The sequence below is a fragment of the Capsicum annuum genome, chromosome 4 (genome assembly GCF_002878395.1).
Source record: "Capsicum annuum cultivar UCD-10X-F1 chromosome 4, UCD10Xv1.1, whole genome shotgun sequence".
Lineage (NCBI taxonomy): Eukaryota > Viridiplantae > Streptophyta > Magnoliopsida > Solanales > Solanaceae > Capsicum > Capsicum annuum.
In genome coordinates this window covers 3,902,721-3,928,087 of record NC_061114.1, presented here as the reverse complement: position 1 = coordinate 3,928,087, position 25,367 = coordinate 3,902,721, and the positions used below count along the sequence as shown (strand labels likewise).

The following is a 25,367-nucleotide window of genomic DNA, read 5'->3' as shown; positions in this document are numbered from 1 at the left end:
CCATCATATTTGTGTTTGTATGGATATGGTGTAGAAGGGGTAAAAGAGCTCCTCAACAAGCTGATGATTCATTGTCTACCACGAAACTAGAAAGAATTTCGTACTATGAAATGATTAAAGTAACGGATGATCTTAGTGAGAGTAATCTGCTTGGTTCCGGAAGTTTTGGCTCTGTTTACAAACGCGTTCTCAATAGTGGAACTGTCAGTGCAGTTAAAGTGTTCAATCTGTAACAAGATGAGGAATTCAGGAGTTTTCATACGAAATGTGAAATTTTGCGCAGCATTCACCATAGGAATCTCGTAAAAGTCATTACTAGTTGTTCCAATCTTGATTTCAAGACTTTAGTTCTTGACTATATGCCTAATGGAAGTCTTGAGATGTATTTGTATTCGCACAACTACTTCCTCAATACCAGGCAGAGATTAAGCATAATGATAGATGTGGCATGTGCTTTGGAATATCTTCACCATGGATGCTCGTCGGCTGTGATCCACCGTGATCTAAAACCTAGTAACGTCTTCCTGGATGAGAATATGGTTGCCCACCTCAGCAACTTTGGCATTTCAAAACAACTTGGTGAAGGTCAGGGTGATTTTTACACTAAAACCTTAGCAACATTGGGGTATATAGCGCCAGGTACGTCTCTTAGTTTTGCTGATTATTCCTTTCTTTTTCTCAACCTAGAAAGTGTATTGCATCTTTAAATGAATTGTTCAACTTTAGAGTATGGACTGGAAGGACTAGTGTCAACAAAGTGTGACGTCTATAGTTATGGGGTCATGTTGCTGGAAACGTTTACTAGGAGAAAGCCTAATGAGTTTGAAGGAGATCTTAGCTTGACGCAATGGATTAGTTATTCACTTCCAGATGTTGTAATGGACATCGTAGATGACAATTTGGTAAAACCAATGGGCAAAGGCTTACAGAAGGAGCTAGATGTTGTGACATCAATCATGAAAGTAGCATTAGATTGTGGTGCTGAATCTCCAGCAAGAAGGACAAACATGAAAGATGTTGTAGGAATGCTACAGAAGATCAAGATTCAACTTCTTGCATGTTGAACATTTTTACAATGGTTCTCTCTCATCTTTTAGCACTTGATTTGTATGTGATTCTGTTTTCAGAAATTTTATCTGGTTGCAATAAATCTGACTTAGATTGCTAGTTATCTCAGTGCTTCTGCCCTTTTTTTAATCCTGCCCTGTATCCCCAAACGCCACCCCCTTTGCGGTAGCCTTTCTACCTCTCGAGGTAGTGGTAAGGTTTCAATACATGCTACCTCCCCAGACATCACTTGTGAGATTTTACTGGGTTTGTTGTTGTAAAGTTAGTTGAACTAATCTGTGTTTGTAACCAAGACCTCTTATTATCTGTTTTAAATTCCTACCTATGTTACTCTATTCTTGCATTTATTACTTTTCAAAATTGTAGCCGCACACTTGCAAATATGTATTATTTTTTGAAGGATCCCACATACACTCGATAACAATTTTGAGCAACATAAGTTCCTACTCACTGAAAAAGGAACTCTTAAGGGATTTGTTTCACACGCAGCATCCTGTTTAATGCTGAAAAATCAACTATTACAAAAAGATGCAACTTTACTAGGTTAAATAAATTGTTTTTACTTATTAAGTGGAATTCTTAATCAAATACAAGGTTTTGGGGTCAAAGCTATTGAATTTTGCTAAACTCGTAATTCTCCGCCCGTTTGACATAGATGAAGATAAGAGAAAATGCAAAATGCAACCTCTTGTAAAATTGAGCTTTCGTTGCTTGGACTCTCAAAAAATGTTGCCGCACTCATGTTGAATCTTAAAAAATACACTACTTTTGGAGGCTCAAACACGCATCCATTGACATTTTTGAAGAGTCTGAGCAACATGGACATTTAGTCAATTGCAAGTATTTTGTGGCAACAAGAAAGTTTTCTTCGCTGAAATTCCCTTTTTTATAAATCAATTACCCATATGAGCTCTAAGTCGTGTTGTATTACCAAAAAGGAGAGGAGGAGGATAGGCCAGACCTTAATACAACACACAATCATAGGTGATATCAATCATAAGTGATACCACCCCACCAGATGTCACGACCCGAACCAGGGTCAGACCGTGACGAGCATTTCGAACCATGGAGGCCCAAAACACCCCTATCTATCTGATAATCATGCACATAATTCATGACAAAAGAAATACGGAAGATACACAATATAACGGAAACATGGTCAAGAATCATATGAAAATGAAAATGGGGAATAGCGTCCCACAATCTAAATTAATATCTCTAAGACCGTCGGCGAAATCTCTAACAAATGACTGAGTCAAGTAACCCTATATAAATTGGGACAAGGCCCCCAGTAGACCCCAAAACTGAACATAAGATAAAAGGACTGCAGGACATATTCCGAAACATAGAAGGCTCACCACTTGGCTCTGCAACTCTGTCTGAATGATCTACTGATTCTCTTGACCCCTAGACTAGACCTCTGAACCTTAGAGGTTGAAGTGGGGAGGGGGTCAGCACAAAAGTACTGGCACACAAAGATATCAAAACAAAACATAATATTTTTACAATATATAGTTGAGAGCCATTATAAAGCAAATTTCGTGTCAAATCATTTGAAAACACATGGGTGTAATGCAATGGTTTTTTTTTCTCAACAACAATGAAATGCAACTGAGCTAGGTGGAATACCCTACATAATTTACACCAACAGTCTAACCTTGGTTGCCGCCGAGATTAGAGTATAAGTGAGGGAGAGACACACAAGATTACATAGAATGGTGTCTCGACCCAATGGTAGTGCCCAAGATCACTTAGCCCGAGCTCCTATCTATAGTCCCAATTTGGGAATGACATGAAGTCAAGTACACAAGATCACTTATCCTGGTACCACTATTCCGTGTCGGCAAACACGTTTTCTAGCGATGTGCCCTTGTGTCTCAAACGCCTTCTTCGGGCATCCACCTTTCTCATGTAAAATCAATGCATTCAAATTTCATCTGATTCAATCACATATCATGTTCTGTAAGGTATCATCATACCCGACTTGCAAGTCATCAATATCACATCCACATATGCATAATCATGTAAAAACCAAGGTGCTTCATCATTTACAAGTAGTGAACAGTATTTATTTCAAATTCATGCTCTCTTTTGTTGATCACAATATAATATGGGGTATCAAGACATTTTCATGAGAATTTGAAAGAAATTTATCATTCATATTTATCAAACTTCCATGGAAATTCTCAAATCACATATGTATGGTTTCAACCATTGAAGTATATAGGCAAACAATTCCCATGACATAAAGTAAATGACGTAGAAATCATATTGAAAGCAAGATATTAGCATTTGATTGAAAACCCCCATTTAAAATCATGCATGTTCATAAAAACTACACCTATGAGATTTTTGGATAACCCCACGTACCTCTATTTCCAAGGATAATAGATTTTTCTTGAAGCTTGCGGATTAGTGATTCCGAATATGTAATTATCTTTGAAAACCTACGGTCAAATCTTGAGCTATTTGGGTTTTTATTTTGAAACCCTAAGGAAAATCTTTTAGGACTTTTGATGAATGAATATGTATTTTGGGGTCCTTGGAACTAAATTTCGTGTTTTACGGCTAAGTAAGGGTGGAAAAGGACCACTTTGTCGTCAACACGGAGTGTTTAAATCACTGGAATTCCTTACATAGGCGCAGCCCATCCCATTGCCTATGTTCACATAGGCGCCGCCTAGGATATCGACTATGTTTACATAGGTGCCACCTAGGCTATCGCCTATGTTTACATAGGCTATTGCCTATGCTTTCCAATGGCCATGGGCAATTGGTTGGGCGACGCTTATCACTTTGAAAGGCCATAACTTCTTTCTTGGGTGTCGGATTTTAGCCAAATTAGTATCGTTGGAGAGCTAACTCGAATACCTATCATTTGACACATAGTAGGCTTCCTAATTCGACATATACAAAGAGTTATGGTCGATGGAAGCTGACACACTTTACAACATCCACTAAAACTTAGTCGATCGAAATAGTTTCAACTTGTCCTTGAGTTGAAGGACCTCTATGGTCTAAATTCAAGCTTGAGTGGATTCACATGCTACACAATAATTAACATGCCGTATTGGCATAGGATTTTATGGTTTCGGGATTAACAACGCATCGAAATAATGGTCTATATTATAGCCCGAATTGCGGGGCATTACATTATTCCCCCCTTAGGATCATTCGTCCCCGAATGATGATGCGGGACACAGGAAGACACAATTTCAAGCATAATAAAGGACTAGGAAAGATAAGATAGTAATAGTACCTTCTGTCTTCTCCTCCATCAAAGCAAACAAATTGGGATATCTAATTCTCATGTCATCTTGTGACTCCTAAGTTGCTTCGTCGACTTTCTGATTCCTCCACAATACCTTTATCGAGGCTACCTCTTTGCTCCTCAACTTTCAAACATAGCGATCTAAAATTTCAATGGGCTCTTCTTCGTAAGACAAGGAGTCTGCCACTTTGATACCCTCTACTGGCAATACCATAGAATGATCTCCAATGCATTTCTTCAACATGGATACATGGAATACCGGATGAATGAAACCCAAACTTGCAGGCAATTCCAACTCATATGCAACTGTACCAATCTTTTTCAAAATCTGGTATGGCTCTACATAACGAGGGCTCAATTTACCCCTTTTTCCAAACCGCATAACTCCTTTCATAGGAGAAACCTTGAGAAACACCCTATCACCAATTTCAAACTCTAGTTCTCTTCTCTAAAGATCGGCAAAGGACTTCTGACGTCTCTGAGCAATCTTGAGTCGTTATCTAATGATCTTCACTTTCTCCATCGCCTGATGAACAAGATCAGGCCCATACAACTGAGTCTCACCCACTTCATACCATCCTATCGAAGACCTACATCTCCTCCCATAGAAAGCCTCAAAAGGAGCCATCTTGATGCTGGCATGGTAACTATTATTGTAAGCAAATTCAACCAGTGGCATGCGATCTACCAAACTACCTTTGAAATCAATGACACATGCCCTCAACATATCTTCGAGGGTCTGAATGGTACGTTCAACTTGCCCATCCGTCTGAGGGTTCAAGGTTGTGCTCAAATTCACTTATGTACGTAAACCTTTCTGAAAGGATATCCAAAATTGAGATGAAAACTGCGTACCTCTATTGGATATAATGGATACTGGTTCCCCATGAAATCGAACTATCTCCTCAATGTAAATCTTAGCATAAACCTTTCCCGAATAGTTAGTCCTCACAGGCAAAAAGTGGCGGACTTGGTCAACTGATCCACAATCACCCATATAGAATCATACTAGTTTCGGGATCTCGAAAGTCCTGTAATGAAGTCCATGTTTATCATCTCCCACTTCCATAAAGGTAGGGCTATCTCTTGGGAAGTACCACTTGGCCTCATGTGTTCTACCTTCACTTGTTGACAGTTCAAACATTTGGACACAAAATCAGCTACATCACGTTTCATGTTATTCCACCAATAAAAGGTTTTCAGATCATGGTACATCTTAGTAGAGCCTGGGTGAATGACATACCTTAAAGTGTGCGCCTTATTAAGGATTCTTTCCCATAGCACATCAACATTTAGAACGTACAAACTACCATAAAATCTCAGAATACCATCACCACTGATTTCAAACGACATAACCTTTTGTTGACCCACATCTTTGTTGATTTGCATCAAGATGGGATCTTCAACCTGCTTCTCCTTAAATTCAGCACAAAGAGATGACTTAGCTAACTCATGAACAATCATCTCTCCATCTTCGAAATCTAAGAGTCGCACTCCCAGATTTGCAAGGCGATGAATATCCTTCACCATCTCTTTCTTTCTTTCTTCTACATGAGAAAGGCTGCTGCATCGGCCACAACATTTGCCTTGCCCAGATGGTAATGCAGACTCATATCGTAGTCGTTCAAAAGCTCCATCCAATGCCTCTGCCTGAGGTTCAATTCTATCTATGAGAAAACATACTGTAAACTCTTATGGTCAATATAAATATCAACATCCACTCCATAAAGATAGTGCCTCCAGATTCTAAGTGCAAACACCACGGTTGCTAACTCTAAGTCATGAGTGAGGTAATTGTGCTCATGCACCTTTAACTGCCTAGACGCATAAGCTATCACCTTTCCACACTGCATCAATACACAACCAATTCCCACACAGGATGCATCACAATAAACCACAAAATCATCTACACCCTCAGGAAGGGTCAAAACAGGAGTAGTAGTAAGCTTGTCCTTCAATTTCTCAAAAATGTTTTCACAAAAGTTAGACCACACAAACTTCATCTTTTTCTGAGTCGGTTTAGTAAGCGGAACAGCTATGGAAGAAAACCTCTCTACGAACATTCTGTAATACCCCACCAAACTCAAGAAGCTCCGAATATCGGTTGGAGTCGTGGGTCTGGGCCATTTTCTTACTGCTTCAACTTTCTGGGGATCCACTCTTATCCCCTCACTGGACACAATATGCCCAGGAAGTCAATAGCATCTGACCAGAATTCACACTTAGAAAATTTTTCATACAGCTGATGATCCTTAAGGGTCTGAAGGATAATTCAGAGGTGATTAGCGTGATCCTCTTTGCTCTTAGAATAGATAAGAATATTATCAATAAATACAATGACGAATAAGTCAAGAAACTGATAGAACACTTTATTCATAAGATCCATAAAGGTTGCAGGGGCGTTAGTCAACCCGAAGGACATAACTAGAAATTCTTAGTGACCATATCAGGTTCGGAAGGTTGTCTTGGGTATGTCTGACTCCCTAACTTTCAACTAATGATAACCCAAGCGAAGGTCCATTTTTGAAAAACACTTAGCACCATGAAGCTGGTCAAAAAGATCGTCAATCCTAGGAAGAGGATATTTATTTTTAATCGTGACCTTATTCAGCTGACGGTATAGTCTATGCACATCCGAAGAGACCCATCCTTCTTTCGCACGAAGAGCATGGGTGCACCCTATGGGGAAACACTAGGACGAATAAAACCTTTGTTTAGGAGGTCTACAATTTGTTCCTTTAATTCCTTTAGTTCCGCGGGAGCCATTCTATATGGCAGAATAGAAACAGGACGAGTGTTCTGCAACACATCAATGCCCAAATCTATCTCCCTATCAGGGGGTATCCCTGGGAGATCTTCGGGAAAGACTTTTGGGAATTCATTCACTACAGGGATTGACTGCTGAGGAAGGTTTCCAACTTTTAAATCTTTTACTCGGATTAGATAATACATACAACCTTTGGAGATAAGCTTTCAGGCTCTAAGATAAGAGATATAGTGACCTCTAGGTTCTACAGAACTCCCCGCCCATACAATTGGCGTCTCATTTGGGAAGAAAAAGTGACCTTTTGGGTTCTGCAATCAAGGGTGGCATAACATGAATGGAGCCAGTCCATCCCAAGGATGGCATCAAAATCTATCATATCCAGTTCTATAAGGTCTGCCACCATTTCCCTACTATGAATAGACATGACACAATTTCTATACACCCTTCTATGAATAACAGAATCACCTACATGAGTAGAAACAAAGAAGGGTTCTACAATAACTTCGGGATCAAACCCGAGACCAACAGCCACATAAGGGGTCACATAAGATAAAGTAGACCCGGGATCAAGCAATACATGAACATCATGAGAAAAGATTCGTAACATACCGGTGACAACATCTGGTGAAGCTTCCACCTCCTGGCAGTTAGTCAAAGAATATAACCGGTTGCGACCGCTTCCGGCAGCTGAAGGGGCACCCTTAGAAAAAGGAGATGTGGAGGCGGCTTGGGACTTGGGTCCCCCCTACATTTACTCCAGCAGAAGGACAATCTCTCTGATGGTGACTCACTTTTCCACAAGTATAGTAGTTTCTTCCCTCAAACCAGCACTTTCTTAGATGATTCCTTCCGCAAACCTCATACCACGGATAAGTACGACGCTGCTGGGCTACACTGCCCTGAGACTGTGTACCTAGAGCTTTGGACCCATGATAAGTCTGAAAAATCTGAGTTTATCTATCTATCAGTGGTCTGGGTGTTGGGGCGCTAGCTGCCGACTGTACATTATTCCAAAACTTCTTCTTCTTCGACCACTTATTACCCTAGTTACCACTCTGTGGCTGACTCTGGTGTTGGTCCGCAGATCTAGCTCTCTTAGCCTGTCTATCTTTCTCTCTAGATTCAGTAATCTTTTTCTTCTTCTCTTCCACCTGCTGCATATGAACGGTCAGTCGAGCAAAGTCTAACTCCTTATTCAACATAGCCCCTGACACTCAAGTACCAGGTTATCAGCAAGGCCAGATGCAAACTTCCTCATCCGGGCTCTCATATTACTAGTCAACTCTGGTGCATAGCAGGCTAGTTTATTAAACTTCAAAGTGTACTCCTGGACTAATACTACCCTGCTTCAGATTCATAAACTCTTCCTCTTTGGTCTCCCTCAACTCTAGAGGAAAGAACCGATCAAGGAAAGCTTCCACAAATTCTCCCCAAACTATGGGCTCAGCACTTTCACTTTTTGCATCTTCCCAGTCGGCATACCACTAATTCGCAACGTCTTTAAGCTGATAGTTTGCTAGCTCTACCCCTTCAACCTCATCCACATGCATCACCTTAAAGATCTTTTCTATCTCATCCACGAACACCAATGGATCTTCCTCCACCTTGGTGCCTGTGAATTTAGGTGGGTTCATCTTCATGAAATGTTTGACTCTAGTAGCCTCAGACGTAACAGATGCAGACCTAACACCTTTCGATCATTGAGCCTAGTTAGCTACCAACTGTGTCAGCATATGAATGGACCGTCTGAATTCTACATTTGAAATATCTCCCTGAGCAGTTGGGGGACGGTTAGCATTAGTCCGCAGAGCCCGAGGTTGACTGATCGGGACTGGAAGGACTACCGGAGTAGGATGCAAATTCTGAAGTGTGAGCCCTATTACGGGTCCGCATCCCATAGATGGGACAGACCTCATCTGCCTTAGTATTCTGATCGACGATACGACGTGAAGGTATAACTATGTTTCTAAAACATAAGTGATCATTGATTAGGGGACAGTTCAGACTCTGAAGCACGAACTAAATCACAAAGAAGGGAAACATTTTCTAAATGCCTAGCAGTCTTCTGCTTATAAGTGTGGCGCGCTTTTGCAGACACCTTGGGACCATGAACCGCGCTTTACTACCAAGTTTGTCACGACCTAAACCAGGGTCTGGCCGTGATGAGAATTTTGAACCAAGAAGGCTAGAAACACCCCTATTTGTCTGATAATCATGCATATAATTCATGATAAAGGAAATGCGGAAGATACACAATATAACGGAAATATGGTCAAGAATCATATGAAAATGAAAATGGGGAATAGCGTCCCACAATCTAAATTAACATCTCTAAAACCATCTGCGAAATCTCTAACAAATGACTGAGTCAAGTAACCATATATAAACTGGGACAAGGCCCCCAGTAGACCCCAAAACTGAACATAAGATAAAAGGACTGCAGGACATAAGACCTTCCAAAACATAGAAGGCTCACTACTTGTCTTTGCAACTCTGTCTGAATGATCTACTGATTCTCTTGACCCCTAGACTGAGCCTCTGAACCTAAGAGGTTGGAAAGGGGAGGGGGTCAGCACAAAAGTATAGACACGTAGAGATATCAAAACAAAACATAATATTTTTACAATATATAGTTTAGAGCCATTATAAAGCAAATTTCGTATCAAATCATTTGAAAACACATGGGTGTAATGCAATGGTTTTTTCTTCTCAACAACAATGAAATGCAACTGAGCTACGTGGAATACCCTACATAATTTACACCAACTGTCTAACCTCAATTGCAACCGAGATTAGATTATAAGTGAAGGAGAGACACACAAGATCACATAGCATGGTGCCTCGACCCAATGGTAGTGCCCAAGATCACTTAGCCCAGGCTCCTACCTATAGTCCCAATTTGGGAATGACATAAAGTCAAGTACACAAGATCACTTAGCCTGGTACCAATATTTTGTGTCGGCAAACACGTTTTCCAGCGATGAGCCCTTGTGTCTCAAAAGCCTTCTTCGGGCATCCACCTTTCTTATGTAAAATCAATGCATTCAAATTTCATCTGATTCAATGATATATGTTTTGTGGGGTATTGTCATACCCGACTTGCAAGTCAACAATATCGCATCTATATATGCATAATCATGTAAAAACCAAGGTGCTTCATCATTTATAAGTGGTGAATAGTATTTATTTCAAATTCATGCTCTCTTTTGTTGATCACAATATAATATAGGATATCAAGACATTTTCATGGGAATTTGAAAGCAATTTATCATTCATATTTATCAAACTTCCACAGAAAATCTCAAATCACATATGCATGGTTTCAACCATTGAAGTATATAGGCAAACAATTCCCATGACATAAAGTAAATGACTTAGAAATCATATTGATAGCAAGATATTAGCATTTGATTGAAAACCCCCATTTAAAAGCATGCATGTTCATAAAAACTACACCCATGAGATATTTGGATAACCCCACGTACCTCTATTTCCAAGGATAATAGATGTTTCTTGAAGTTTGCGGATTGGTGATTCCGAATATGTAATTATCTTTGAAAACCTACGGTCAAATCTTGAGCTATTTGGGTTTTTATTTTGAAACCCTAAGGAGAATATTTGAGCACTTTTGATGAATGAATATGTATTTTGGGGTCCTTGGAACTAAATTTCGTGTTTTAGGGCTAAGTAAGGGTGGAAAAGGACCACTTTGTCCTCAACACGAAGTGTTTAAATCACTAGAATTCCTTACATAGGCGTAGCCCATCCCATTGCCTATGTTCACATAGGCACCGCCTAGGATATCGCCTATGTTTACATAGGTGCCGCCTAGGCTATTGCCTATGTTTACATAGGCGCTGCCTAGGCTGTTGCCTATACTTTCCAGTGGCCATGGGTGATTGGTTAGGCGACGCTTATCACTTTGAAAGGTCATACCTTCTTGATCGGATGTTGGATTTTAGCCAAATTGGTATCGTTGGAAAGCTAACTCGAATACCTATCATTTGACACATAGTAGGCTTCCTAATTCTACATATACAGAGAGTTATGATCGATGGAAGCTGACACACTTTACAACGTCCACTAAAACTTAGTCGATCGAAATAGTTTCAACTCGTCCTTGAGTTGAAGGACCTCTATGGTCTAAATTCAAGCTTGAGTGGATTCACATGCTACACGATAATTAACATGCCGTATTGGCATAGGATTTTATGGCTTCGGGATTAACAACGCATCGAAATCATGGTCTATATTATAGCCCGAATTGCGGGGCGTTACACCAGAAGGCTTACACAATTATTATATTGCCTTATGGTACCTACACAAATATATACTAGCTAACAAAAAAGTTGGATTTGTAATATTTACATCTAAGACTAGGCATCATCCACTTATCTAATCGAATGTAGCCTCTAGCCTGTCTAGGAAGATGAGAAAGGGACTGAGTAATAATATTCTGCGTATAGGTGGAAGCCAATTTAGCTAAACAGTCAGCAACTTGATTCCCTTCCCAGAAAAAGTGATTTACTTGAATCCAAATTCTATTCTTGATACTTTTGATGTTGTCCACCACTTGTTTCAGCTTCATATTAGTGACAAGATTATTTTTCAACATGTTGGTTATGATCGTGGAGTCTAGTTCAAGAGTGAAATCAGTGTATCCTTGATATTTACACCATTTCACTCCAAACTCGGCTGCCAAAGCCTCTGCCATATTACTGGTACTACAGCTGACAGAAATGGAAAATGCCATAACCATATCGCCTGGACTATTCCTTACAATTCCACCAATACCAGCCTTACCACTTTCATGCAAGTAACTACCGTCTGTATTGATTTTAATACAGCTAGCTTGAGGAAAACTCCAAGTAACCTGATGTAACTTTTGAAATGGCCTGAGCTTCTTTAATATGAAACACAAAGTTGGCCAGTGATTGATATCTTGCAAGTCTTTAAAATGTTTCATCAGATTTGATAAGACCAAAAGCTTGATAAATCATATTACTGTAGCAGAAGTGTCTTTGGCCTCCAAATTTACAAGAACACCATTGTTCCCAAATTTCCCAACAAATGATATTAGGAGTGATCTTCAACAAAATTTTATGGATATCATTCTCCGGTCTTACACTCCACCAAGTGTTAAAGATGTCGATAATTGATTGATTTACATGTTGAATTCCGAGGGATTTCCCATGGTATTCCATATGTGCTTTGCTGCGTCCCCTTCACCAAAAACATGATGAATAGTATCATTTTGTACAATCCTACAACAAAAACAATCACTTTGTGAGTTAATATTGAATTTAATGATAACATCATTAAAAGGTAATCTCCTTTTAAATATCCTCCACTCCAGAAAAGAGATTTTAAAAGGAACTCTATTATGCCAAAGATTAATTGGAAAACTAATTTTTGGTCTTTGATTCCTCACAATCAAAGATTTGGAAAGAGAACTCAAAGACCTTTCATTTGATATACAGTAGGCTCTCTACTTCGATATATACAAAGATTTATGGTCGATTGAAGTTGACCCAAGTTTTGACGCACACTAAAACTTGAACGATAGGAAAGCTTTGAAATAGACCTTGAGTTAACGGACCTCTATGATCTCGGCTCATGCTCAACTAGATCCACACACTACATAATTGATTAACACACTATATTTACATCGGATTTATGGATTTTGTAACATTTACGCGTAGGAATGACGGTTTACGTTCAAGCCCGAAATGGGGGGTGTTACATTTAATTAGTGACAGATCCAACCATTAATTCACAGACTCCCTAGAATGCAATGTTTTCAGCGAGATGCGTGTGAGATTTGTCACATAGGATGAGTATACCTACTTATTCAACTTTATGATACTTTAAACACCTACTTGTGCATACTCAAATTGGAGGGCATAAACATTTATGTAAATATTATACCTTTAGAGAATCCTTAGTTTAGCTTAAAAGACTAATGGTTTTAACTCATGTACTACTGCATTCTCATTTTCAGCAATGTGAGAGACACACCACAAGAATGTCAAGAAAAGTTGAATTCTTGATGTGCCCACACAAGCAAAACACACATTTGTGTCCATACTTTAGTATGTGCCGGAACGTAGGTAGAAGGTTGTCTACGGGTTCGACTGAACTCAGTAGCTTTAGGCCAAATTCAATATTTTTATTACAAAAATTCACTAAATGTGTACAAATTTAAATTCAGAACCAGGTTATCGACACCTGACACATGTCGCTATTTTTGAATTTTAACCCATAAAATTCAAGTTCTGACTCCCCACTACTGATGGTTCAGTGTTACATTTTTATTGCCAGCTTTACTTGCTTTTCGATGAATTTGTGTAAAACATGTTGACACACAATCACAGTTTCTAAGACTTTGTTGATTTGGTTTGTTTCAAATGGTCAAGTCCTTGGGCCCTACCTAAGCTGGAAAATAAATTAAGCTGGGGAACAATATTCAAAAAAGGATTTAATAGAAAAGTATCCAAAACAAGATATTCTTAAAAATTATCACTGTATAAAAATTATCTCTATTATTGCATTCTCCTTTTCAACAATGTAAGACACACACCAAAAGAATGTCAAGAAAAGTTGAATTCTTGATGTGCCCACACAAGAAAAACACACATTTGTGTCCACACTTTAATATATGCTGGAAAAAAGGTAGAAGGTTTTCTATGGGTTCGACTAAACTCATAATCTTTAGTCCAAATTAAATATTTTTATTACAAAAATTCACTAAATATGTACAATTTTAAATTCAGAACCAGGTTATCAACAACTGACACATGTTGTTATTTTATAATTTTAACCTCTAAAATTCAAGTTCTGACTCCCCGCTTCTCACAAGGTTCAGTGTTACATTTTTATTGACAGCTTTACTTGCTTTCTGATGAATTTGTGTAAAACGTGATAACGACACAATAACCATTTGCAAGACTTAGTTGATTTGGTTTATTTCAAAAGGTCAAGTTCTTGGACACACATAAGCTGGAAAATAAATTAAGTGGGGAACAATATTTATTGACATGATAGAGTAAAAGAAGTAAGTTGATCCTAAAAAATGATTTAAAAGAAAAGTATCCAAAAAAGATAATTCTTAAAAATTATCACTATGTGAAATCCCAATACTACAGGTTACTAGTGATACCATTTTCCTACTAATTTATGCAATTATGGAGAAAACATTAATCTCTTTTCTCTTGTTGTTTCACTAAGTTTCGGTTAGTTCAGCTATGACCCAAACCAACACTGCTTCTTCTGTTTATTGCAATGAATTATGATGGTTTTAGTGTGTCTAAAGTTTGAAATCTGGCAGTTTTTACCATCAAGAAAAGTTATGGAGAAAGCCCAAAAGCTTAGAAGTACTCTAACTAAAGAGATGCTTTCCGGCACGATGTCTACTAATATACTTGCCATGACATTTAGACAAGTGACTCTGCAACATCTTTGGAACTTTGAACTAGTACTTTTTATAACAGGAGCAGAAAGAAATATGAATGATCTAGAAACACAGAGAGAGGTGGGGAGCTTTTTTAATGTCTCTATCTTTTTATTTTGTCTTTCCCTTCATATTTCTCTTTTATACATCGGATTTATAATGTTTACCTTGCAGGTGCTGCAGGATACTGATAGGTTGAGTTCTGTTATTCCTTTCGTATCAGCAGGTACCTCCATCTTTTGCCATCACCTCATCAGATGAACGGAGATCGAGATCCCTCTCGTGCCTACGAATGAGATAGGCTAGTGTTGTGTGTAGTATTAAAGGTCCAAGGGTGTAACAATTCTTCAGTTGTTAATATTATTCCATCATTTGGTCTATCTATCTACCTTTATCTTATTGCACTTTGTAGATTCATAGTGGACTGTTTTGTGTCCTTGAATCCGAAATTTGTTCTCATTGTGTTCATCTTTTTATCATTGTGTTGTTGCTGTTTTTGGTGTCAAATGCACCGTTGTTATCTCGTATTGTTGTTGTTGTAGTGAATCCGAGAGTGGTCTCCATCTTAGTCCTCAAATCCTTAAGATTAGTGGACTGTTGTTGTTTCGTGTTTCCGTTGTTTTTCCCGTATCAATTAGCTTACCCCATAGGGTAACAAGGTTCTTTCTCCTTTAGTGCAGTAAAACCATCGATAAATATTGGAGAATTTAATGGTTGTGAATTAATCAAATCAACAAAGCAAAGCACAAGACGGTGAAACAAATACTTACCATATGCATGTGTTTATTAATAACTGTCCACAAATATGAAAACAAGATCAACACCAATGATAAATAATGTCTATTCGAGTAACTTATGACTAACTAGTACCTAAAGACAAAGGAACTACCTGAGTTATCTTTATAAGATACTTTTTGATGAAGTATCTGTTGTATAATAAGCATTTCATTAACCCTAAATGTGATGCAAGAAACTGAAATGCAGAGAACATGGAGTTACCATTTGGGAGTGAGTTAGGAAAACCTCCCATTTGTTTGTTGTTGTTTCCTTCCACCCTTCAAATTTCACATTGCCAAGTTTCTCAGCATCAATCTGCAATTTGTAAGCAGGTACATACTCACTAAGCCAAGCAATAAATTCACGGCCTCCAGTTTGTTCCAGTTTGGAGTATTCATTTGAAGTTAACCAATTGACCATCCATATTCCCTCCCTTGGTCTGTAATTCGCCCTTTCTGAAGAAAATTTCGGGAGCAAAATATCAGCATTTGCAACTATCTCACATTCCATTAATTTGTATAGAGTAACAGAGGAATCTTTTGAGATAATGCTTTTATGTGTGTGAAACCAGGGGAAAAACTTCTTTGCTACTCCAGGAGTTTCATCAAACAAATGTCTTTTAGTGCTTGTGAGAGCAGAAAGACAAATAACTTCTTCAATAACAGAAGGTTGTATTATATAGCGTATTACAAGAATAGTGTCAAATGTCCAAAATGATCCCTTAGTCAAAGTCTTCAAGTGGGCTCCCTTGGAGTGCATTGTATGGATTGATTTTGGAGCCTACTTAAGCCTTCCATTGTACTTCACGTGCACACTCCAAGTCTCGGGTTCATTCACTCTCGCACTCACCCACCTCACTCGGCAATCTTCACAACATGAACTGGTTGTCCATACAAGCTAATCAACTTACGGGTTCTATACCACTGTCAGTTTTCAACATTTCTAGAATTGAAAATATAGCATTTACCATGAATAGCTTATCAGGAAATCTTTCCAATGGTTTATGTAATGGTCTCCCATTCCTGAAAGGGCTTTATCTATCTGGAAACAAGCTTCATGGTCATATGCCTACAAGCTTGTCAAATTGTTCACCACTTCAAGTATTGTCTTTATCAAAAAATGAGTTTGATGGACCAATACATAGTGAAATTGGAAGATTGAGTAACTTGCAGTTATTGTGTCTTGGACATAACCATTTCACAGGTATGTTTTTATCTTCTGAATTCCTTCAGAATTTTATTTTATTACATAGTAACTGCAGGGATAATTTCAGTTGTTGAATTAATTGAGGTATCTAAGTTTGGTGTTTTAGGCATGGAGAAAAGCCAATTAATGGCTCTGTTCAAATATGTTTATCTTCTATACGTTTTTTTTTCCCTTTAATACTTTCATATCACCAACAATATAAAAGTTAAAATCTTAGTGGATTCTACCATGGGAGATTGACAACTTAAACAAGACGCAATTCTTATATCTTAGCAAAAATAGATTGAACCAACTATTTAAACTCACTAGTAATCTCACTAGTATATGTGTTTCAAAGGTGAAATACCCAAAGACATAAGCAATCTCATTGAGTTGGAGCAACTTAATCTTCAGAATAATAGTTTTAGTGGTTCACTTGATATGGAGATCTTCAACATATCCGGGCTGAGAGAGATTTCTCTTTCATGGAACAATCTATCAGGATCCTCCCACCAAACATGTGTTCTAGCTTACCCAACATTGAAGAGCTTTATCTGACCTTTACCAATCTTGTTGGGACTATTCCTCATTCCATCTCCAATTGTTCAAATCTTACTCATCTAGAGCTTTCAGGCAACAAACTCACTGGCTTGATTCCCAACTCACTTGGATATTTGACTCATCTACAAATTCTAAACTTGGAGGAAAACAATTTAACAAGCGACTCATTGTTAAGATTCCTGGCGTCCTTAACCAATTGCAGAAATTTGACATTTCTTGATATATCTTTCAACCCTCTAGTTGGAGTGCTTCCAGCCTCCATGGGGAACCTTTCCACATCTCTTATAATCTTTCAAGCCAGCAGTAGCAAAATAAAAGGGAGAATTCCAAATGAAGTTGGGTACTTAAGCAGCTTAATAGACCTTGATCTTTCTGCAAACAACTTAGCAGGATCGATTCCTACCTCAATCGGCAACTTGATAAACCTGCAGGGATTGTTCTTGAGTAAGAACAAACTTACAGGATCTATCAGTGATAATCCATGTAAATTGCAGCGCTTGGATGTCATCGACTTGACTCAAAATCAACTTTCAGGTTCTCTTCCTAATTGTTTAGGAAAAGTTACTTCCCTTAGAGAGATACATATGGGTTCAAATATATTGAGTTCCAATACACTACCAAACTTAGGGAACCTTAAAGATTTAGTGGTTCTTGACTTATCGTCAAACAACTTCGTTGGTTCTTTACCTTCAGAAATTGGAAATCTAAAGGTTGTGACACTGATAGATCTGTCAATGAAACAATTCTCCAATGTAATTCCTCAAGAAATTGGAGGATTACAAACTCTGGCGTAGCTTTCTTTGAAACCTAACAAGTTACAAGGATCTATACCCGACTCAATGAGCAACATGCTAGGTTTGGAATTCCTAGACCTTTCTCACAATAATATATCTGGAATCATTCCTAAGTCTTTCGAGAAACTTCAAAACTTGAAGTATTTCAATGTTTCTGTCAACAAATTGTATGGTGAAATACCCTCAGGGGGTCCTTTCAAGAACCTCTCGACACAGTTTTTCATCTACAATGAAGCATTGTGTGGTTCTTCAAGATTTAGTGTCCCGCCATGCCCCACTTCATCAAAGCATAGATCAAAAAGGAATAAATTTCTAGCTCTATTTATTTTGCTAGGAATTCCGCTTCTGTTTGTTCCTATCATTTTTGTATTTGTATGGGTAAGGTATAGGAGAGGTGCTCCCGAACAACAAGCTGATACACTGTTTACCATAAAAAGAGAAGGAATTTCATACTATGAATTGCTCCAAGCAACTGATGCACTTAGCGAGAGTAATTTGATTGGTTCTGGGAGTTTTGGCTATGTTTACAAACGCGTTCTCAGAAGTGGAACTGCCATTGCAGTTAAAGTGTTCAATCAACAACTGGATGCATCATTCAGGAGTTTTGATACAGAATGTGAAGTTTTGCGCAGCCTCCTCCATAGGAATCTTGTAAAAGTCATTAATAGTTGTTCAACCCTTGATTTTAAGGCTTTGGTGCTCGAGTATATGCCTAATGGGAGTCTTGAGAGTTACTTGTATTCATACAACTACTTCTTAGACATCATACAGAGACTAAGCATTATGATAAATGTGGCATGTGTGTTGGAATGTCTCCATCATGGGTGCTCGTTGCCCGTGATCACTGTGATCTGAAGCCTAGTAATGTCTTGCTCGATGTGGATATGGTTGATCACCTAAGCGACTTTGGTATTTGAAAAATGCTTGGTGACGACGAGAGTGATTTATATACTAAAACCTTAGCAACATTGTGGTATATTGCACCCGGTAATCTCTTAGTTTTTGGTGACTTTTCCTTTCTCTTTTTTCCCACCTAGAAAGTATATTGCATCTTTATATTAATTGTTTGATTGTAGAGTATGGACTGGATGGATTAGTGTCAAAAAAATGTGATGTTTATAGTTACGGGATCATGTTGCTGGAAACGTTTACCAGGAGAAAGCCTACTGATTTGGAGGGTGATGTTAGCTTGAAGCAATGGGTGAGTTATTCACTTTCAGAGGCACTAATGGACATCATAGATGCCAACATGATAACTTCAACTGGTAATCGCTTACGAAGGGAGCTAGAAGTTATGTTGTCAATCATGAAAGTGGCATTAGATTGTTGTGCTAAATCTCCGGCGAGAAGGACTAACATGAAAGATGTTGTAGGAATGCTACAGAAGACCAAAATTCAACTTGAATGTGGAGCATGTAGTTCCAAATGACTTGTTTGTTGCAAATTTTTGCTACATTGTTGGTTATTTTTTTTGGTTTTAGCACTTGAGTTGTGCATTGATTCTGTTTTCAGCAATCCTGGGTACCTTATATAAGTGGTCCAATAATATCCAAATGATGTGCCTCCTTCATCAAGTTTTCGAACATCAAAGAAGGCAGTTTCTCTTGTTCTGCTACTATCCTTTGTTTAGTCCTTCCTTGTATCTCCATAAGTCACCCTGACTGAGATCATACCATATGTGACCTATTCTGTTCTATGAGTTATCTGGTGGGAGCAGGCAATCAAGTGATTTGACAGTTTACACCGGTAACTGATTCATGACTGAAAGTGCATAAACTAAGAGGACTATAACAGTTTCATGAGGAAAGTAATTGTAGTTGAAGCCAATAAAAGGGCAGCCTGGTGCACAAAGTTCCCGCTATGCACGGGTTCTAGGAAAGGATTGGATCATGAGGGTCGATAGCATAAGAGCTAGAGTTGCTATTACCTGAGAAAAAACTAGTATCATCAACATAGCCTAAGTGAGTGATAATGGGGCATTTTCTCATGAACATTATAATCAATAAAATCTTTTTTTAAAATTAAATTATTCATCTTTATAGAAAGTAATTCATCGGACAAATTTGACTACTCATTGCCTGGGATAAATCCACTAGTGCTAGGTTGACTAAACTTTATTAATATTGAGATAAGTTAGTAAATGTGGCACTGCTCTTCACCACACAATTGTACAGAATATGAAAGCAAGGCAATTTGAAAAGGCTTGGTTGACTTACAAGTCTTTGGCTGATTAAATTGCGTATGATATTTATAATTCTGATTGAGATGTGAAGGCTTGGTTGATTTGGTGATATTAGTATTGGTATGACCAAAAGGGAGATCTCACTGCTATTTAAAGTCTCAAATCCACATGTTATAGAGCATACCTACTAATTATTGCAATAATGGAGAAAGCCTTCACATTTTTTCTCTTAACACTCTTGTTGCTTATGGCTAGTTCAGTCATGACCCAAACCAACATTACCACTGATCAATTAGCTCTTCTATCCTTAAAATCCCAAATTATTTCGGATCCCTTTCATTTATTGGATGAAAGTTGGTCTCCCGTTAGGTCTGTTTGCCAGTGGGTTGGAGTCATTTGTGGTTCTCGTCACCAACGAGTAAAGTCCTTGAATCTTTCCAACATGGATCTTTCTTTGAAAGCTACAATTTCCATGGAAATTTGCCTCAAGAAATGACACTCTTGTGTTGGCTTAAGTTTCTTGATTTAAGTTTCAACAACTTCAGCGGGAAGGTTCCTTCTTGGTTTGGATTTTTACACCAAGTTCAAGTTCTAAGTCTTAGGAATAATAGTTTCACCGGCTCCCTTCCCTCTTCAATTTTTAATATTTCAAAGCTTGAAATGTTGAATTTGGCATTCAATTCCTTAGAAGGTCATATCCCTGTGTCTCTCTCGAATGCCTCAAGGTTGCAGACGTTAGAATTATCTTATAATTCACTTCAAGGAGACATTCCAGATGGGATCGGCAATCTTACTAACATGAACTGGTTGTCCATACAACATAATCAACTTACGGGTTCTATACCATTCACAGTTTTCAATATTTCTAGGATCGAAATCACTGCATTTACACATAACACTATGCAAACAATATCTAGATTGCTATAGAAAAGAAGCAGGAGAATGAAGAAGATCACTGAGAGAGAGAAACTTGTGCAGAGAGATTTACTTTCTGTCCAAGAGTAGTTACATAAAGTGTTCTTTTTTAAAAAACTGAAATACATAATACTTGCAAGTCAAGTCTCTGAGCCATTAATAGCATATAATAATCTCTGTTTTCAAAATATAAGTTTGGGACCACCATATCAATAAATCAATTCAAAGAAACTCTTTCTCAAACCTCATGTAAGCACATGCAAGGCACTCTCTTTGTCAAGCATTTCAATAATACAAGTGTGGTCATGTCAAATTTCTCAATCGGATGCAACTCTTTCTCATTTAAAACAAGGGTGAAATTATATCAAGATGCTCCCTCTCATCATCTCTAAATCATACTCAAACACTAAGGTATTGAGTAAACTAGTTTCAAAACCATAAATCATGCATTTCAAATCATTCACAATAAGATCATAAACTTGAGTTTATCACAAGAGAGGGACTTCATAATCTGTGCTCCAAACAAATCTTAAATTTTAATTTCATACATATACATATACTTGTAAATCAATTTAAGGGGATGAGGCCTAAAGGCCAAAACAACAATATCAATAACATGCATAAAACATAATAAAAATCATGGATTTCAAACTCCTTTAACAAATTCATGCTTTATAATCTTTAAATCATAATTGAGTGTTTTCAACAAGCCCATGCATTTTTAAGATAAACCCCGCGTACCTCAATTTGGAAATTTGATGGATGATTCTTGAAGCCTACGATTTGGGGATTCCAAATCTTCAATCAATCTTGAAAACCTATGGCTAAATCTTGAGTTATTTGGGTGTTTAGTTTGAAACCCTAGAGAGTGTTCTTGAGTAATTTGGAAGATTGTGAATGTATCCTAGTGTCTTTGGGATTAAATTTCGTGTTTAGGATGATAAGGGGATGGAAAATACCCAATATACCTGTAATGAGATGGAATAAAAAATATAACTGGGAGCCCGATTTCATGGGTCACCGCGATGCGCCACAATCGTGGTGGCTCACTGGAAATTAATGAATGGGATTCTTAAGGTCACCGCGATGCGGAGCCATCGTGTTGTCCCACTGGTTGGGACCTAAAACTTCAGCACGATGCGCCACAATCGCGCTATGCGACTGGAATTTGAAAATTTCTAAATAGGCTCCCTCTGCGACGCGCCAAGCTCCAAAATAATGGTGTTTTATTACTAGAACTTAAATTATCCATAACTTCTTACCCGGGTTTCGAATTTGGCCGAATCTTATATCGACGAAAAGCTCATTTAATTTGTCAGATGATAAAAAGTCAAAATTAGGGAAATTCTATATGGTTTAAACTTTACTCACTTTGAAAGTCAAAAAATGAGACTAAGTTTCTTTGACATAATTCTAGTCATTTAACTCTAAAAGCATATTACCACGAGCTAACGCATGGACGATTTTTGTAGGGTGTTACATTATCCCCCTTTGGATCATTCATCCCCCAATGATGATGCAGAATACAGACAAGCATGATTTAAAGAATACTAAGGCCATAAAAGAATAAGACACGGATTGTACCTTCCATTTCGTCATCCACCGGATCAAACAAGTCTGGGTATCTATCTCTCATGTCATTTTTTGATTCCCAATTTGCTTCCTCAACTTTCTAATTTCTCCACAACACCTTAACTGACACTATCTCTTTGCTCCTCAACTTCCAAACTTGGCGATCTAACATTGCAATAGGTTCCTCTTCATATGCTAATGAGTCTGTCACCTTGATCTCCTCTACAGGAAACATTATGGAATGGTCTCTAATACATTTCTTCAACATGGATATGTGAAATACCGAATGAACAGAGCCCAATCTTGCAGGCAACTCTAACTCATAAGCAACTCCCCTTATCCTTCTCAAAATCTCGTATGGCCCTATATAGTGAGGACTCAGCTTACCAACCTTCCCAAAATGTATGAATCCCTTCATAGGAGAAACTTTGAGAAACACCCAATCACCAACCTCAAACTCTAAGTCTCTTCTCCTAACATCGGCGTAGGACTTCTGTCGACTCTGGGCTGTCTTAAGTTATGCTCTAATAATTTTCACGTCCTCTATTACCTAATTAACAAGATCAGGCCCAAACAACTAAGTATTACCAACTTCATAACACCATATTGGTGACCTATATTTTCTCCCATACATGGCTTCAAATGGAGCCATCTTAATACTTGTAATACCCCGAGAAATTTTGTGCGTAAACGTGTTGAGTTCAATCTTCTAGAATGAATTATAAATTTTTCGTGTGGAATGTCTTAGATTATGACCCACCATTGCGTAGAGTATCAAATAAGATTTCCAAATATATGTGGATCATCAAAAACGGAAACCCGAGCGACGAATTATGAACATTTTGATCGAACCGTGAATAGTAGTGAATACTAAAACGTGCAGGAAAAAGTACTGAGGCCTGGCGTATTTTTGCTCCAACTTTAAAAGATCACAACTCCTTGTACATAATGATCTGGGTGATCTACTATATATCAATGGAAAGCTCTGAGAATCCTCTTTCTAATAAAATTAGTTTCATCCAATTTGTCTATCGGAACAAAAAGTTATGGTCGATCTACTTCAACCTATCAAAAGCAAATTTTTGGGTCCACTTCAAATGATGATAATTCCTCGTACACAATGATCTGGGTGATATACTATCTATCATCTGAAATATATGTGAGTCCTCTTTCTAATGAAATTGGTTTCATCCAATTTGGATATCGGAGTAAAACGTTATGGTTGATCTACTTTAGACTATCAAAACAGTCCACCAAAGGACAGATTCGAGAATTATTTGATATTTAGGGCCATTTCGGTCATTCCCCCTCACCTAAAATCCATCCAAACCCTATATTAAAGCCTATTAGAAGCATTATATGTTATATTTCATCAAATTCCCTCAAAAAGAAAACCCTAAGCTCCTATATCCAACTTCAAGAACCTCCAAAGTTCACCATTAATTCTGCAAATTTATTCAAGATTCCAAGTTCCTAGTTCAAGAACTCCAAGAACCATCATTCAAAGGCACGATTAACATCTCAAAAATGAGTATAGATCTAAAGTTCATCATTCAAGTTATGTGGGGTTTTTCAACAAGAACTCTCTTTCGTTCTTGTACCCAAAAGTAATTTTCTTTACAAAGGCATGATTTTATTTGATTTTTTATGAATTTGAAGCATGAACCCATATCTTATGATGATTATTATGAAATATTGATATTTATGATTTTGAAAGATGAATTTACATGTGTGGAGATATAAAGCATGAATCTTGATCGATATTTATCATGATTTTGATATTTGAGTCGTGAATCCCCATTAGAAATTGTGTTTTTTGAGAAAGTGTGTGTTATAAGCACGTTGATGTTGAATATTTGAGATATTTTGAATGATTTGACCTTTTGGTCTTAATGGAGTTGTTTTGAACTCGAGTGTGAAAGAAATCCACAACGTGGTTGATTTTGATAGATGGGAAGCATGATGACTCCCGATGTATATTTATATATTACTGAAATTGTTTTGTTGTGGATTGTCTTTGAAATGATCTGAGCTAAGTCCAGGAGAAATCTTTAGCACTGTGTAGGAGGTATAAAGCGACCTTACTTCCTTAGAACTACGTACCCCCGTAGGAGTGAGCCTGAGGTTGATTTATATAGTGATCACTAGTTTGTGTGGATTTGATATCGATAGTCCTACTCCGATGGAAAGGATAGGACGGCTCTCCTCAATGTGGGTTGTACGTTGGAATCCATGTAGCTCACATGGTTTATGTCAGTTATAGGATCTCCCAGTGTGTGTGTGTTTTCTTGTGTCTATGGTGAATGGTGAAGTGATTTGAAAGTGGAATTGTGAAAGTTATTCTTTCGAAAAATTTAAATGATATTTACATTATGAGAATTGATATTCTTGATGAACTGAAAGTGATTGACAAATTATATGATGACTCATATGTGTTATTGTACTTATTTCATCCTCTCATGATTATGATGATTTTCTTCGGGCTATGTGAGTCTTTCATACATCCTGCATATTTCTTATAAATATTTATGATGATGATGTTTATATAACTACATACACCCCCATATACTTGTTCCTTTCCATGGTACTGACCCACATCTTCGGATGTGGGCTGCATTTTCTCGGAATGTAAGTTCAGGTGCTCAGTTCCAGGTTCGATAGTGATTATTCGGGCACGCTGTTCTACATCCTCTGTTGTGGTGAGTCCTCATGTTCCGAGGATGTGATGTCTGATGTTGGTTTCACGAAATTGTTTACATTTGATAACTGAGTATGAGTCAGTTGGGGCATGTCTCAATGGCTCGCTGGTTTTATTGATTTTCTTA

General features: G+C 37.9%; 3 protein-coding genes and 1 long non-coding RNA gene across 4 annotated transcripts; all 4 read left to right on the top strand.

Annotated features, from left to right (window-relative positions):
* The first annotated feature begins 13,983 nt into the window (after window positions 1-13,983).
* On the top strand, window positions 13,984-15,030 carry LOC107856105. Its single transcript, XR_007054363.1, has 2 exons — window positions 13,984-14,637; window positions 14,731-15,030. It is a non-coding gene; the product is annotated as an uncharacterized LOC107856105 (long non-coding RNA).
* A 1,143-nt stretch (window positions 15,031-16,173) lies between these two features.
* LOC124897601 (probable leucine-rich repeat receptor-like protein kinase At5g63930) lies at window positions 16,174-17,820 on the top strand. Its single transcript, XM_047410597.1, has 2 exons — window positions 16,174-16,536; window positions 16,877-17,820. The coding sequence occupies exons 1-2, from the start codon at window positions 16,209-16,211 to the stop codon at window positions 17,074-17,076; spliced, it is 528 nt and encodes a 175-aa protein (XP_047266553.1). The 5' UTR covers window positions 16,174-16,208; the 3' UTR covers window positions 17,077-17,820.
* LOC124897847 (probable leucine-rich repeat receptor-like protein kinase At1g35710) lies at window positions 17,340-17,873 on the top strand. Its single transcript, XM_047411448.1, has one exon. It carries the CDS (start codon window positions 17,340-17,342, stop codon window positions 17,871-17,873), a length of 534 nt encoding a protein of 177 aa, XP_047267404.1.
* Window positions 17,874-17,918: 45 nt separating this feature from the next.
* On the top strand, window positions 17,919-19,302 carry LOC107856100 (probable LRR receptor-like serine/threonine-protein kinase At3g47570). The gene is made up of 3 exons (XM_016701093.2): window positions 17,919-18,603; window positions 18,645-18,782; window positions 18,950-19,302. The coding sequence occupies exons 1-3, from the start codon at window positions 17,919-17,921 to the stop codon at window positions 19,300-19,302; spliced, it is 1,176 nt and encodes a 391-aa protein (XP_016556579.2).
* Window positions 19,303-25,367: the final 6,065 nt, after the last annotated feature.

Bases quoted from the DNA above. Each gene is read 5' to 3' on its own strand.
- LOC124897601 (XM_047410597.1), top strand. From the start codon at position 16,209: ATGAACTGGTTGTCCATACAAGCTAATCAACTTACGGGTTCTATACCA. The intron at 16,537-16,876 runs GTATGTTTTTAT...TGTGTTTCAAAG, and splicing joins TGGACATAACCATTTCACAG to GTGAAATACCCAAAGACATA.
- LOC124897847 (XM_047411448.1), top strand. From the start codon at position 17,340: ATGGGGAACCTTTCCACATCTCTTATAATCTTTCAAGCCAGCAGTAGC.
- LOC107856100 (XM_016701093.2), top strand. From the start codon at position 17,919: ATGAGCAACATGCTAGGTTTGGAATTCCTAGACCTTTCTCACAATAAT. The intron at 18,604-18,644 runs GTTACTTGTATT...GACATCATACAG, and splicing joins GCCTAATGGGAGTCTTGAGA to AGACTAAGCATTATGATAAA. The intron at 18,783-18,949 runs GTATTTGAAAAA...GTTTGATTGTAG, and splicing joins TGATCACCTAAGCGACTTTG to AGTATGGACTGGATGGATTA.